At 50.1% G+C, this 14,543-nt stretch overlaps 6 protein-coding genes across 6 annotated transcripts; 3 read left to right on the top strand and 3 right to left on the bottom strand.

Moving 5' to 3' along the window:
* Positions 1-422: 422 nt before the first annotated feature.
* N7473_007126 (uncharacterized protein) lies at positions 423-2,281 on the top strand (the record flags this gene model as incomplete). The annotated part of the gene is made up of 4 exons (XM_057153066.1): positions 423-606; positions 687-1,257; positions 1,305-1,517; positions 1,576-2,281. 4 exons carry the CDS (start codon positions 423-425, stop codon positions 2,279-2,281), a joined length of 1,674 nt encoding a protein of 557 aa, XP_057007404.1.
* Positions 2,282-3,502: 1,221 nt separating this feature from the next.
* On the top strand, positions 3,503-4,148 carry N7473_007127 (actin-related protein 2/3 complex subunit 5 family protein; the record flags this gene model as incomplete). The annotated part of the gene is made up of 2 exons (XM_057153067.1): positions 3,503-3,861; positions 3,926-4,148. 2 exons carry the CDS (start codon positions 3,503-3,505, stop codon positions 4,146-4,148), a joined length of 582 nt encoding a protein of 193 aa, XP_057007405.1.
* Positions 4,149-4,339: 191 nt separating this feature from the next.
* Positions 4,340-5,494, bottom strand: N7473_007128 (uncharacterized protein; the record flags this gene model as incomplete). The annotated part of the gene is made up of 2 exons (XM_057153068.1): positions 4,340-5,182; positions 5,267-5,494. 2 exons carry the CDS (start codon positions 5,492-5,494, stop codon positions 4,340-4,342), a joined length of 1,071 nt encoding a protein of 356 aa, XP_057007406.1.
* Positions 5,495-6,057: 563 nt separating this feature from the next.
* On the top strand, positions 6,058-7,996 carry N7473_007129 (putative dynactin Arp1 p62 subunit RO2; the record flags this gene model as incomplete). Its single annotated transcript, XM_057153069.1, has 2 exons — positions 6,058-6,440; positions 6,499-7,996. The coding sequence occupies 2 exons, from the start codon at positions 6,058-6,060 to the stop codon at positions 7,994-7,996; spliced, it is 1,881 nt and encodes a 626-aa protein (XP_057007407.1).
* A 547-nt stretch (positions 7,997-8,543) lies between these two features.
* Positions 8,544-9,562, bottom strand: N7473_007130 (40S ribosomal protein eS7; the record flags this gene model as incomplete). Its single annotated transcript, XM_057153070.1, has 3 exons — positions 8,544-8,907; positions 9,009-9,091; positions 9,407-9,562. 3 exons carry the CDS (start codon positions 9,560-9,562, stop codon positions 8,544-8,546), a joined length of 603 nt encoding a protein of 200 aa, XP_057007408.1.
* Positions 9,563-10,024: 462 nt separating this feature from the next.
* Positions 10,025-11,067, bottom strand: N7473_007131 (Rab family GTPase; the record flags this gene model as incomplete). Its single annotated transcript, XM_057153071.1, has 3 exons — positions 10,025-10,662; positions 10,853-10,916; positions 10,984-11,067. 3 exons carry the CDS (start codon positions 11,065-11,067, stop codon positions 10,025-10,027), a joined length of 786 nt encoding a protein of 261 aa, XP_057007409.1.
* Between the last annotated feature and the right edge of the window lie 3,476 nt (positions 11,068-14,543).

Raw genomic sequence — 14,543 nt, forward strand, 5'->3', positions numbered from 1 at the left:
TCTCAAAGACTGTATTTGTCGGGTAAGCCGACCCTCCAGAGATATATGATAAGCACATAGCTCAGAGAGATAACCTCTATCGGGGCCTCCGATGATATGATAGATTGCCTTTATCTGCTTGGATGGACTTGTCACTCCTATCTCATTGATCTAAGGCGTGAAGGAAACGTATTAGCATTTCTTGGGGATCATTATTGGTCTGAATGTTTTCTTGAGGGGTATCCTACAAGAAGAAAACCACCAATCATTTCCCATTCGCTGGATAGGAAGGCTCGTGGACAATAATAAACGTAGAATTTATAGAAAAGCAGTCTTTTCCCTGCGTCCATACGCAGACTTTTATTCTCATTTTCTACGATTTTTCAAAAATATTGTATAGCTCATGAGATACTTTGTCAGAATCTATCAACAGGCGAAACATAATGACCTCAAAAGACCCCGAGAAACAATCACCGTTCCCCTCTACAAATAGCCGGTCTCCCTCAAACGCCAGCAATGTTGGTGTCGGTATCTTATCCAATGGAAACGCTGGATCTCAGGCCCTGCATCGTAAGCTGCGAGGTAAAGAGGTGCAGCTCTTTGCGATCGGCGGCGCAATCGGTACATGTGAGTCTAAACCTGCCCTACAATCCGAGCACAGATTTATGCATACAAACTATCACGGCGTCATCTAACGCACCAACCAGCTCTATATGTGCAAATGGGAGCTGCTCTTCCTAAAGGCGGTTCCGCAGGTCTTTTTATTGCTTTTATTATATGGGGCTCAGTGATGTGGGCAGTGAACGAGTGCTTTGCCGAGATGGTAACTTATCTTCCTGTGCCATCCCCTTTCATTCGATTCGGGGGCGAGTGGGTCGATGGTGCACTGGGATTTGCTATGGCATGGAACTTCTTCCTGAACATGGCATTCCTCGTTCCATTCGAGATTGTGGCTATGAACATAATGATCACCTTTTGGACGGACAAGGTGCCTGTTGAGTCGATTATTGTCGCAATGATTGTGCTATATGCTCTCCTCAACATGATCAGTGTGCGTTACTTTGGAGTCGCAGAGTTCTATCTTTCCATTTTCAAGGTAATTTTGATGATTGGGTTATTCTTCTTCACGCTTGTCACAATGGTGGGAGGGAACCCCTTGCACGACCGATACGGCTTCAGATATTGGAATAACCCTGGAGCATTCGTCGAACATCTGTCTGCTGGAAATACGGGGAGGTTTCTTGGAGTATTGTCATGTGTCTATCAGGCTAGTTTCTCGTGAGTTACCAGCTTTTCTTCTTATACTATCGGTGCTGACTTGCCAGAATTTGTGGACCGGAATATATCTCGATGGTCGCGGCTGAGGCCGAGACTCCACGAAAGGTTCTGCCACCTGCATTTCGATCATTCGTCTGGCGCATCCTTTTGTTTTTCGTTGGTTCGGCCCTTTGCATGGGCATCGTCATTCCATATAATGACGACACGCTTCTTTCTATTCTCGGAGGTGACATCTCTGGCTCCGGAACAGGTGCTGCATCGTAAGTTTTGGTCTCTCGCCGCTCGATTTAGCAAAGCTTAATTTATATCAACTATTAGGCCCTATGTCATTGCAATGGAGCGACTCAAGATTGGTGGCCTCCCTCATCTAGTGAATGCACTTATCATGACATCCATATTCAGCGCCGGTAACGGTTTACTATTCGCAGCGACCCGTACCCTGCACGGGATGTCAATTGAAGGCCATGCACCTCGATTTCTGTCGCAATGCACGAAAGCAGGTGTCCCAATCTGGGCTCTTGCTGTATCTCTTTCATTCTGTCTTCTCGCGTTCCTCCAAGTCAACGATTCCTCGGCAGTAGTCATGACATACCTCGTCGACCTTGTCACATGTTGCCAACTGCTAAATTACTGCTTTACAGCAGTGACATACCGCCACTTCTACTCAAGTCTCCAGAAGCAGGGAATTTCACGAGATGACCTCCCTTATAAAGGGCGGTTCCAGCCTTATACCAGTTATTTTGCGATGGGTGGCACAGTCTTCATGCTCCTGGCAGGTGGTTACGATCTATTCTTAACGGGTGGGTGGGACGTGATGTGGTTCTTCTTGGACTACGGGATGATTGGGTTCTTTATCGTTGCACTTCTTGGCTGGAAGTTGTTCTCTAGGACAAAATACGTTTGGCCAGGGACTGCAGATATATCTCTTGGTGGTCTGAAAGGTGAAATTGACGCTTACGAGGCTCTTTGCTCGGCCGACCATCAAGGGGAAAAGAACAGCTTGTTGGATAAGTTATTCAATTAAATTTTTGTATATGTTATGAGAATAAGATCTGTTTGGTCACTTGTTTTTTTCACGCCAGGGGCTCCACTCCCATCTGATGTGCTCTACGCCAATTGCCAGGGCTCAATCAAGGCTTCCTTCCCCCTCACTTTTTGAAAGTCTCTATGCCAGTCCTTCGGATGACTTGGGGCCCAAAAAGGATGATTCTCGGGGCATTGGTCATATGATATCTAGTCTCAATGAGGTCGAAGCAGAGTACATTTTTCTCTCAAGTTCATGAGGTTGAGAGAATCACTCGAGTGCATTCCGTGGGCCAATTTCTCAGTCAGAACAGGGAGCCCTACCAAAGTTTAGTATAAAATCTGGAGGCTGCCAGGCGTTCCTAGAAAATTCTTAGGCTCATTTTGCCATATCTGGACATGAAACTTAAGGAAATATTACGTATTTCGGTACGCTGGTGTGCATCTCTGGTGCCTCTAAGTATTTCAAGTTCTTCAAGTCAAGTATTAGGTGCTCGCGAAGAAAAAAAAAGGTCATTGGTCTCATCTTGGGGCTACTCAAGGTCGCAGCAGATTTGCACGGTATAGCTTACAAGTCTATGAGGAAAATTGTATCGACAAAAATGGTTACTGACTTTCAGTCTGCAACAAAATACCGAGTTTTGGTCTTGTTATTCTTAGTGGATGAAGAAGTTGGAAATACCTTACAAAACGCATCATATATCAGATTCTGCAAAAATGCAATAAGAAGTCTGAGTCTAAACGCACATAAAGCACCTATGATGAAAATCCTAGCAGCTTATCTTGTAAAAGGCACCAAGAGTATACTTGCTTATATTTGGGTCCAGGCAGCGGAATACCAGTTTCTGCCTGAGGCACAAAAACTCCGTCACCCCCACAGCGGCGGTGCTTAGCAGCTCCGTCCATCCCCCTCCTTATTGACTGTTCAAGGCAATTGACACTACACTTTTGCAATCTACGGCATCTAGTCACTTTAAGGTAGACAAGGCAATTCCGACCTTGTTCCTCCCGCATCTCTCGTCTCTTCGTGCCACCGGGTACCTTCCTCACCTCCGATCTCCCCGCTTCCCGTCCACCGTACCGCCATACCAAACAGTCCACGACCGCAGCAACCGCCAAAGTCTACAGCCAGGGCTCTTCGATTCCTTGCGGCCTCTTCCACCACTGATCACTACCTGGATCCTCACGAACTACAACCAAAAGCCACAGCGCACCCGCCATCATGTCGCAAATCAACTACCGCACCATCAATGTCGACCAGCTCGACCCCGAGTCGTCGGTCAACTTCCCCATGGAGACCCTCCTCCCTGCCACGCTGCCTCAGCCCGAGACCTCCAGTGATGCCGCCAATGTTGCTACACAGGTTCGCCAACTGCTGCGCAGTGGTGACACCGAGGGCGCTCTCCGCCACGTTCTAGACACTGCGCCGCTGGGCGGCGACGACCGCGCTAAGGAGGTGCATCTTGCTACAGTGATCGAGGTGCTGCAGGGTATCAGGCAGGCCGAGATGACTCGTGTCCTGGAGGGTGTTACCGGGGGCGAGGGTGGGTCAGAGCGAGCGGACTGTCTGATGAAGTACATGTAAGTGTGGCCGTTTGGATGTACCCGCATCATATTTGCTGAGATCTGTGCTAACATTAAACAGCTACAAGGGAATGTCCTCGCCTGGTCCAAGCAGTGATGCCCAGTCCCCTCGCAAGACCGTCTCTCCTCAAGCCACCGGTTTCTCCCAAATCCAAGCCCGGAACTTGGGTGAGGGTGGTGGTGGCCAGCAGATGAGTGTGTTGCTGAACTGGCACGAGAAGCTCGTGGAGTTGACGGGCACTGGGTCTATTGTCCGTGTCATGACTGACCGCCGGACGGTTTAAGCGGAAGCAGCTGGGTGAATTCTCCTTTATCGTTCGTCTTGGTAGAGGCTTGATTGTATTTCATACATTTCTTTTGTAGACAATCTTCCTCTGTGTGTTGCTTTCAGCGTGGTTGTTTTACAATCGATATACTATGACATTATGTTGAAACCCTCCAACTGCTTCTTTCCTCCGCGGGGGATTTCAAGGCCTCATGATTTTTGGAAATCACCACCACCCAAGATATCCTTCAAATTGAGCTCACCACTTCCACGCTGGAGAGGTTGCGGCTGGTTGCCACCTTCCTTCCATCCGATCATGTAAATCATGCGGAAGGTTGCTGGGATGCCCGGAGCGTCATTCTCCATATACATCTCCCTGTAGATAGCTTCATTGGCCAGCAACACATCCCGTGGCAAGGGTCCAGCCTCACGGTGCAGGATAGCATTGCTCTCGCCCATGGCCTGCAAGTCTTTCATGAGCGCGAAACTATCCGGGAACTCCACCACGATGTCCTCGACATCAACAGTAAGCATCTTAAACCCTGCGCGGTTCAGTAGATTTCCGACGTCTCGCACGTCAACCAGCGGTGATATGTGAGGACTGACACCTCCGCGGCGCTCTAGATCAGCAAGCTGCAGCGATCCGCGTAGCTCGAAAAGAGTGTCGCCGCCAAACATTGCTGCAATGAAGGGGCTATCAGGCTTGAGGATAGTATTGACCTGCTCCAGCAATGCGGGCAGGTCGTTGATCCAGTGCATGGATAGTGACGACAGGACAGCATCGAATGAATTTGGCTGGTATGAAAGTGTCTCGAGGTCGGGGATCACATCACGATGAATGTTGATCTCTTTATTGAATGGCAGCTCCTCGTCCCGGTGCAGCAGCGCATGTGATGTTTCCACGCATGTCAGCTTCGCGATCCGTTCTGCCAGTGGTGGTGATGGAGTGCCCTCAGGCACTGCGATGTCGAGGTTCGGTGTAGTCAATGCTCGTGCGATATTGCAGCTGTTTGCGCCTAGATCGAGCACACTAGAAAAATCACGCTTGATATCCTAATGACCGAAGAACATGCCCATGTCAGCAGCTGTCTCCTAGGTCTTTCAATCCCAATGCCCTTCTTTCGAGGGATTGCTTACCAGCAACCGTTCGCATAAGCGCAGCGCCACTTCATCTTTCAAGTAGTCCGTTTTCCGGCTTTCTTCGACATTCCGAGCAGCCCGATCTTTCTGTAGGTGCTTTGCTTTGCGGTTGAAGATCTCTATCATGGGATTGCCGGGGGTCTGGCTAGCATAGGTTCGGACGCCGGAGGTTGCGGCGACGCAGCGCCGGGAAAAGGTGGCGCGAAATGTGTGAATGGAGATCATTGTAGCTTAACTCGAGGTCAATGTAGTCCGTAAGTGTGGATGTGGGTTCAGCGGTCTAGACCATTCTGCGAAGTGGTCGAGTTGAAGGCGCCGAAAGAGGTGTCGAGTCCTAAATTTTGTTCTGGCGTCGATTGTTGATTGCGGAACCTCCGCCGCAGCTCCCTCTCCGCGATCGCGCACCCTTCCACGACGCGCCAGCAATTGCACTAAGTCGCTCTGGTTATTCTATGCAATAGGAAGCTCAACTCTGAGCTTTCAAAACTTGCAGGGTAGCAACGAGGAAGAATTCCCTTCGGCTGTATCGTGATCAGTCCCTACAATTAACACGCTCCCCCTCCTCCGAGTTGGCCCGACTTGCCAGCAAACCGGGTTTCGAGGTCAAGTGCAAAGACTGATATTTGAACTACATAAGCCTCATTTTATTGACTGGCGCGCTACAACATCACCTTTGCTAGCCCTTGTTCTTCCCACGAATCGTCCGGTCGGCGCGAAGCATGAATTGACCGAGCATCACGAACACCTTTCTTTCTAGCACCGTTACTACCAAAACCCTCGCATACACAATGTCCCGCCCGTTTCCATATACCTATATCTCCTGTCCCTGTGCGGACACACCGGTCCTTGATCCAGCCAGGAAGCGAAGGTCGAGGGAATCGCCACAGAAGCCTCCCCCAGAGCGGGACACCGAAGCCAACGAAGGTCAGGACGATGCGAAACAACCAGCCAACAAAGATGATGAAGAAGACGAAGAAGACGAAGAGCAGACGTTTGACCCGCGATCACCACGGTCTAATTTCTCTTTGTACCCTCCTGAACAACTTTTGTACTGCGAGGACTGCCACCAGATCAAATGTCCTCGATGCATAACGGAGGAGATCGTGAGCTGGTACTGTCCCAATTGCCTGTTTGAAACACCAAGCAGCATGGTGCGTAGTGACGGGGGCCGGTATGTTTACCTATATAGAAGTTCCTCTACTAGCTTATTCGCTGACTCGCACTACCAGTTGCGGGCGAAACTGCTTCAATTGCCCCGTCTGTACAGCCCCGCTGGCTGTAAGTACCATTGAAAATGTCACTGGAAACGGTAATGGTCAAGGTCCTTGGGTGCTCTCATGTGGTTACTGCCTATGGACGACACTTGATATTGGTATCAAGTTCGACAAGCCCACCAATATCCGCAGCCAGTTGCAGAAGATGACTGATTCGACAACTGGACCTGCGTTTGACGCACGTTCGCGACAGGGATCGCGCGCCTTTGGAGATTTGAAGTCGCCTTTGTCTAACTTCGCATCCGTTGACGAGCAAGCCAATCCTAGCGAACGTGATGCAGAGCAATCTACTTCCAAGGAAGACCAGACACCTACGCCTCATCTCGGCGCAGAAGCTCGTTTTGCTGCCTTGAAAAACTTCTATCGCACACAGATATCAGAGACATCGAATTCACCCAGCGACTCTCTCGGCTCGGAGTTTGGATTCTCCTCGCCTGGAGCACTGAACCGACTGATGTCTCTGTACGCCTCTTCTTCACGACTGAGTGGACTGTATGGCGGTACAAAGAAACCCAAATCCAAGCCGCCGGTCATGCGTGAAGCTCTCACTGCCACTGAGGGCCTTCGTATTGCTTCGGGGGACGCCGATTCGGCACTAGTCGAGCGCATCGCTTCCCCAGATTGCGGCTGGGACGGTGTCGCATCACTCATCCAGCGTACAGAGCAATCGCCTGATGTACGATTCGTGGATGAACTCCTCCCACTTCCAGTCCTCCTGCGCACCAAACGCGCCAAGCGCTGCAAGTCATGCAAGCATATTCTAGTGAAACCCGAAACCAAGCCGCAGTCTACGCGCTTCCGTATCCGCCTCATCGCGTTGAGCTATATCCCCCTCCCGACTCTACGCCCTCTTGCTCAGCCTTCAGCAACCTCAGTCTCAGGCCTGGCTCCGACCCCAGATCTGAATGCACTTACCCCGCTTCGGCCCTACCATGTCCTTCTAACTCTGAAAAACCACATGTTTGACCCAGTTCGCATCACACTTGCTACACCCTCCGTGACCCCAGGCATTGTAGCAACCAAGGTTACCGTGCTGTGTCCACAGTTCGAAATCGGTGCCAACAGCGACGTATGGGATGAAGCATTGCAGAACGCGACCGCACCGCTCAGTGATCGAATCACAGGCATGCGTGGCGGCGAGAAAGTTCCCGAGGCCGGAAAGGTCTGGGAAAAGGGCCGAAATTGGACTACGGTTGTGTTGGAAGTGGTCCCAGGAACATTGCCTGGTTCTCAGGCTGAAGATGGCCAGGAAGGTGACAGTGATATCGCGGCGACATTCCAGAAGGATGAGGATGTACTCGAGATCCCTGTGTTTGTGCATATGGAATGGGATGCGGAGGCACAGCTTGAGCAGCAGAATGTCGGGAAGGCGTCCAAGCCGGATGATCTAGTGGCTCGGGAATTGGCTTACTGGATGGTATTGGGAGTTGGAAGGATTCAAGCCTCTTTGTAGATAGATGGGGAGGTGTTGGTCTGTTCATATTTTCCTTAACCATACCCCCTTGAGTGTTTTTATCTTGTTGCACATACGTCAGTTATCATTCTTGTACAATAAACCATGTACTGTAGGTCTTCTTCCATGGAGTCGCCGTATCTACTACTTCTTCGCATATACATCGCTCCCGAATACAGGATATTCAACGCAAGAAATATCCTGACTACAGGCGCACTTTGGTTGAAAAGTCGGAAAAAATCCATTGGAATGTTATCACATATCCCATCCCATCTTCATTAAGAGAGAAACACGGCCTGAATGGGATATTCAGCTCCCGTCGCCTCACACCGAGGAAATTGAGAAGCCGGAGGACTAGAAAAGAACCATGCACCAGTCAATGGGGGAGGCAACATAACTCAAAGAAAACCCGTGAATGCATTTTTTGGTCTTTCACCCATCATGCTCTCTCCTTGAATCTAGTGAGTTTCAGACCTAGAAACAAGCAAATTCCCAAAATACACCGATATCTCCTCTTTTTTCATCCCACTCCATACACAGCACATGCTTAGTACTCGGCGCCGCTCTGGGGGAACTCGAACACGACAGTACGGCCGGTCAACCGACGGTAGACCTCGCCGTAGGCATCGAGGCGGTGGTCAACACCACCCTTCTCCTTCTCGTCCAGAACGACCTTGAGGGTCTTGGAGCCGTCCTCCTTGGTGCGGATGCGCTTGCCGACGATCTCAACGGGGTAGACCAGGTCAGCGAGGATGTTGTCGTGGACAGCGGTCAGAGTGCGGGAACGGGGGCGCTTCTGGGTCTGGTTGGTGCGGGAGTTGACGGAGCGCTTGGGGCGGGACAGAATGCGGCGCTGAGCAACGAAGAGGACGTGGCGGTCAGAGAACTTCTTCTCCAGCTCGCGGGTCAGGCTGTCGAAGAGAGAAAAATGTATATGTTAGCCCCACTGTCTTTGTTCGAATCGCGGGGAAGAGATCAATGGTCGATGCTCCAGGGGGGCTATTCGTCTTACCGCTGCTGGATCTTGTGGAAGCTCTGCAGGAGGGGGACGGGGACGAAGACAACGATGGCCTTCTTGCCGTGGCCGACCTCGACCTGATAGTGAAAGTGCATGTTAGTATTTCGGTTCCGTCAAAAGTGCGCGCACACAAATTGCAAAAATTCGATGCTCTCCGTAGTCGACGTCGAGGAATTCCTTTGCCGGTGATCGTTTCCATATTTTTTTAAATATCAATGAATATCAATTCCCACCCGAACATATTGTGCGGCATCCCAAGTCGTAATTTGATATATGTCCACAAATGTTCGCGAATTTCCATCTCTTGTTTCGATAACTGATCACCGCACAATGGAATTTCTTCGGCGCAATCTCTGGAGGTTCTGATTGTCGGAGGAAACTGCAATTCTTACCTCACGGGCAGAGACGAACTGCAGGGGGCGAAGGGAGGCCTTCAGGTCCTGAGTGTTGCTCTCGAGGTCGAACAGAGCACCGGCAATCGCGGTCTCCAGCTCGGAGGGGTTCTGCCGGGAGGGCGAGTTGGTGGCAATCTTGTTGATGGCAGCCATGATTGCGAGCGACGGAGTGCTGCGAAGGTGCTGGGTTGAGGTCGGCGGAGGGGAGTGGTTCACACAGTCCGAAGAGTTGGTGAATTTGCTGTGGGATCGCCGGCTTCGCTTATACTGCGCTAGTGCCTAATTGGGTTTAGTGGGCCGGGCTCGTTTTGGGCTTCTTTTCGGGGGTTCTGTGGTCCCGTGATTTAATGGTCCCGTGACACGACTGGTCCTTGGCTGGCTTCTAATTGGCTACGCAGGCTTCATACAAAAGTGCATAAGTTGATGAAACGGGCAATTTACAATTCTAACATCGCGAAAACTAAAGAAGACGCATGGCAAGGCGAGGTATATAACCACAAGGGCAGATAGTCAGGATGTACTGCCAGGATGAGCAATACAGATCAAGGAACGCAAAGGAAGGAGACGCCTGGACCCATGAAATTGCAAGGCAAAAAAAAAGAACCACGATCCGGATCAACAAGCGCAGCCCTCCTTGGCCGTCGCCGCGTTCCGGTCTCCTAGATTCACCCGGGAATCCTCGCCTGATCGGCTTCCCAGCGCAGTCTGTCCGGCACCTGCAGCACCACGGCCGGTCTTCAGGTTGCTCTCCGGAATGGCGTTGGCAATAGCCGTAAAGACTTCCACGACATTAGTACCAATCTTCGCACTAGTCTCGAAGAACAGCAGTCCCTCCTCATCGGCGTATGTGCTTGCTTCCCGAGTCGACACTTTCCGGGCGTCGCCCGAGGCAGGAAGCTGCCCCTCGGCCTCCTCGCCAGCTCCCTCCTCTCCATCTTCTCCCACCGACTCGGACTCAGCCTGGGGAGCGGCTGCGGCTCCAGCAGAATCGCCTCCATCGTTGGTCAAGTCCAGCTTGTTGCCGACAAGGGCAATGACAATCCCGGGGCTGGCCTGGCGCTGCAACTCGGCAACCCAGTGCTTCGCTTTTGTCAGCGATGACGGCTTGGTGACATCGTAGACGACAAGAGCAGCTTGTGCATTGCGGTAGTACATTGGTGCGAGGGAGGCGAAACGTTCCTGGCCGGCGGTGTCCCAGATCTCGAACTTAATTGTTCGCGTAGGGAGAGTGCATTTCTGTGTCAGGAAGGCGGCTAAAATATGACGTTAGCACATTGTACCATCACTGCCAAACGTTGCATTCTCTGGTCTATCTCATCTAAGATACCATCCTCTTGTATGACCCGGCAAGACCTCCATTCGCATAAGATGGTGGACAAGCAGGGGTATGGTCGCTCTCCTCTCGGAGGTCAAGAGCTCATTGGGGGTGGGGAAATTCCTTACCGCCGATCGTTGGCTCCTTGTTCTCTTGGAAGTCGTTGTTGACGAACCGAAGGACGAGCGAGGACTGTAAGCAAAGGGAAATCGCGGTCAGCCATTAGTTCCAGTGTAACATGGTCTAAGAACAAGCGTACCTTGCCAACTGCGGCCTCGCCGAGCAGGACTAGCTTGACACTGCTGCTCGGCTTCGGCCCATTCGCACTAGCTGACTCGGACATGACTGAGATGGTGAAATTATGTGTAATGATGTTGAAGCAGACTGCGGGTTAGGCCGTCGTGCAGGAAGCGACGCCTGTTGAAGTAATCGGGCGATCAGGCAGAAGGATGAGCTGGCAGGCTCGGCTTTGGTCGCGGCGGTGTAGGCAGAAACACCAAATGTGAGGTTGAAACAGGAACACGAGTGTTTTTGCTGCCCGTGTGAGTGAGAAGAGAGGAAGAAAGATATCGCAATCCACGGAAAGCTGGGAGTGCTGGAAGTGCTGGAAGTGGAGGTCGATGATGATGGCGGTTGTCCTAATATGGATTAGCGTGGACGGAGGTCACGGCAGTCACGGGGCTCTACAAAGCCAAAGATACCGTCACATAGATCTGGCTCTGAAGTCACTCGGGATTGTTTACTCGCCTTTTACACAATAGAGACAATTGCCCCAAATCAGGTCAATCTCTACTTGGCAAATACTAATCCTCGATCCCTTGCGCCATGATCCTTGCCCGATACAGCACACACCCGCGGACTGGCGATGCAGCCTGATTGCGTCCAGGCTTAAACGCCTGGTGTCAACGTGCTAGCTTTGTAAGGATCTATCCACGAAAGAAATCCTACACAGGTATTAATTGGGCTCTCTTGTCGGCTTCTCTGTTTCAATTTGAGTTCATATTGTAGAGGAGACCTCAGGCCATGCCCCATGTATATATTCGTTCCGAAGTAATTTTGATATTCACTTTACCAACCAATATATTACTTTTTATTGCCAATCATAGATCACACAAAGTAAACCGAAGCTCTTCTGAACACGACCAGGGATTAATATGCCACTGTGTATCTTCTCATCTCCCACCCAGTTCTGGATAGGTCGACATAGCCCCAAAAGGGTATGTTCAATGAATGTCTATACCCTCTGTAAAATGGACGTAGGCCAAGAGTCTCACTGGAAAGCGGGATTAGTGACTGTTTCGTACTCACATCAAAACTATCTAAAGGTTTTTTAATCCTCCACTTGAGCCAGGTGTTTGACTCGTAGTCAGCCGATGAAATTTATCTTTTATCAGCAGGGTAATGTAGAGATGCTACCAAGAAACAGGCGGTGTACCTGCATGAGGACTCCATGCAATAGAGCAATAATTAACTTGACCCCAGTCGGGGTCAGGATCCTGTCAAAGAGAGATCAGTACAGCTGTTTGGGTGGATGTGTCTATACTCGCAGCATATGTCTATGGGACAATTCTTTTTCATTTCAATTTTGGAACATGATATTCCCCGGAGTAGTTATAACTGCTGGGCTCAAGTCTCATCGTAGCATGTGTTTGGTTTAAGACAGTATTGTGAAGCCGAAAATAGCTCCCCAAACCAACTTTGTGGTCTTGGTGCTGAGTCTAAAAACATATTTGATCCTTAGATCGTGCCTAGGCTAGGGAACTGGCATTATCAATACCATGTGAGGCTCAATTGCCCTATAGGGATTCTCGAACATGAATCATTACGGTTTGCATGTGGAATCACTCCTCATGAAGTAGAGTGTTCCAAGCCCTAGCTTATCTCCCATAGAAATGGTCGGTTTGAGGAGAATGACAAAATATAATTGAGTCATTCCAGGCCCTGTGGTGTCACAGGATCTTCTGACTCTCGTTAAGCTCTCCATATTCCAACATTCTCCAACTCGGAATGCCGCAAAAAGCCACTTGAAGGACGTCACACAGAATCTTATCAGTCTGCAATAGGCCAGAGGATGACATGAAAGCACACTGCGAGCATAAATCAATCAAGTACTTTCAAACCAGTTATCAAGAACAAAGGAATTTGTCACATATCTTCTAAAAAATCTTCACTTACGAGGCCAATCGAGCCAATTAGCCATTTATCCATAGCGCAGAACGAGTTTCCTTCTGAATTTCCAATATTGACCTAACTGCGTCGTATTTATGTCGAATCATTTTCTCAGACCAAGCCCATGCGCGCCTGCACCTCTAGCATGTGCTACTGCATTAAAGTAATGTCTGGCTAACTACTCCGTAGCGAGACATGATAAATTCAAAACAAGCGCCACGAAGCTGAATCAGGTGAGAATCAAGAAGATCTGGCATTCGAGGTAGAACCAGCTAGCTTCTATACTCATTGAGTTAGTGGGGTAAGGCACGGCAGCATAATTCCAGAGCTCGTTCCTGACCACGATAGAAGAAACTTGTGCCCAACCAATATGCGGGGTGATGTCGAGCGCCAGCAAAATTCCACCCATCAGGCCCGGGACCCATCTGCCGATGCGCCGACAGGGATCCGCGTCAAAAACCAGACTGGCGGTTCCTAGCTCGACGTCGGTCCTCAAGCAAATCTGCCCGACGCTTTCTGCTCATCCACCTGGTGCACCTGTCAAACCCGAGCGACACGACATGTTGGCCGACGAGAACCGGTCCTGATCTTTTGGAGATCAGACTACTGTATTGTATGGGTCTAGACCGGGGAAAGCGGAAGTAGAGAGACAACCAGGAGGGGTATGCATTTGTTTCCCAACCGTGCGCAAAAAATATTGTACAGACATCAACATCAGAATAAACATACAATACAAACATACAAGTACAGGAAGAGGCCAAATGCAAAAGGCACTGTGTGCTCCAAGAAAGTAGAATCAGCAAAAACGTGGTATTGACCGCGAGGTCGAAGGTCTAGGTTCTTCTGGTATCAGCCCATGCATCCCATGTAACAAGTTCCGTCCCGTCTATGCCATAACGCCGAGAGATAAAAACGACAGAAATTCAGAAAACCACAGAGACAAATGAAATAACAACGATAAAAAGACACTTTTTGAGGGATCGACCGGGTGAGGTGTGTGTCATCGGAGAGCCCGTGGGACTCGTTTGTGGCGGGAAGAAGAGAAGGCGGGGGTGAGGCGGAAGCGTAGAAGGTGAAGGTCGAGGATCCGAGATTAGGTATAAGGCGCACATCCGAAGACAAGGAAGTGAAAGGCGAGAAGAAGCGTCGACGCTGAAAAAATCCGAAACCGATGCAGAGAGAGAGAGAGAGAACGGAAATTAAAAAGGGTATATAGGATCGCGCAAGGCCAGTGGGCGAATAGACAAGCATGATGACCGAAAGAAAATGCCAAAAAAACATTCGACCGAGTGAGATAATGTTACAGTTGTCTGCATGAGCTGTTAGTTATTGGTGCCCGATATGAGGCATGCAATGCAAAAGAACCGGACTGACCGAAAGAAGAGATAAAACGCCAAACATTTGAAGCGTCAGAAAACTCCAGCCTCCGAGAATGCGCCAGAGAAAAAAAGCAAATTGCAGAAGCGATTACCTCCAGAGCGCGGGAGTATAGAAATGAATATGGGTCGAGGGTATCGTAGAGAGAGTGTTGGTTTATTTCGGAGGTGGTGGAGGCGCGCCAGGCTTCTTCACGCCGGTTGTGTCATAGGCGCCACGACCCATGTTGCAAGCAGACAAATCTCGGAGAATCATGTTGAGATCTGCAGAGGC

The sequence above is a fragment of the Penicillium subrubescens genome, assembly GCF_028828155.1.
Source record: "Penicillium subrubescens strain IBT 31985 chromosome Unknown utg000005l_segment0_segment0, whole genome shotgun sequence".
NCBI lineage: Eukaryota > Fungi > Ascomycota > Eurotiomycetes > Eurotiales > Aspergillaceae > Penicillium > Penicillium subrubescens.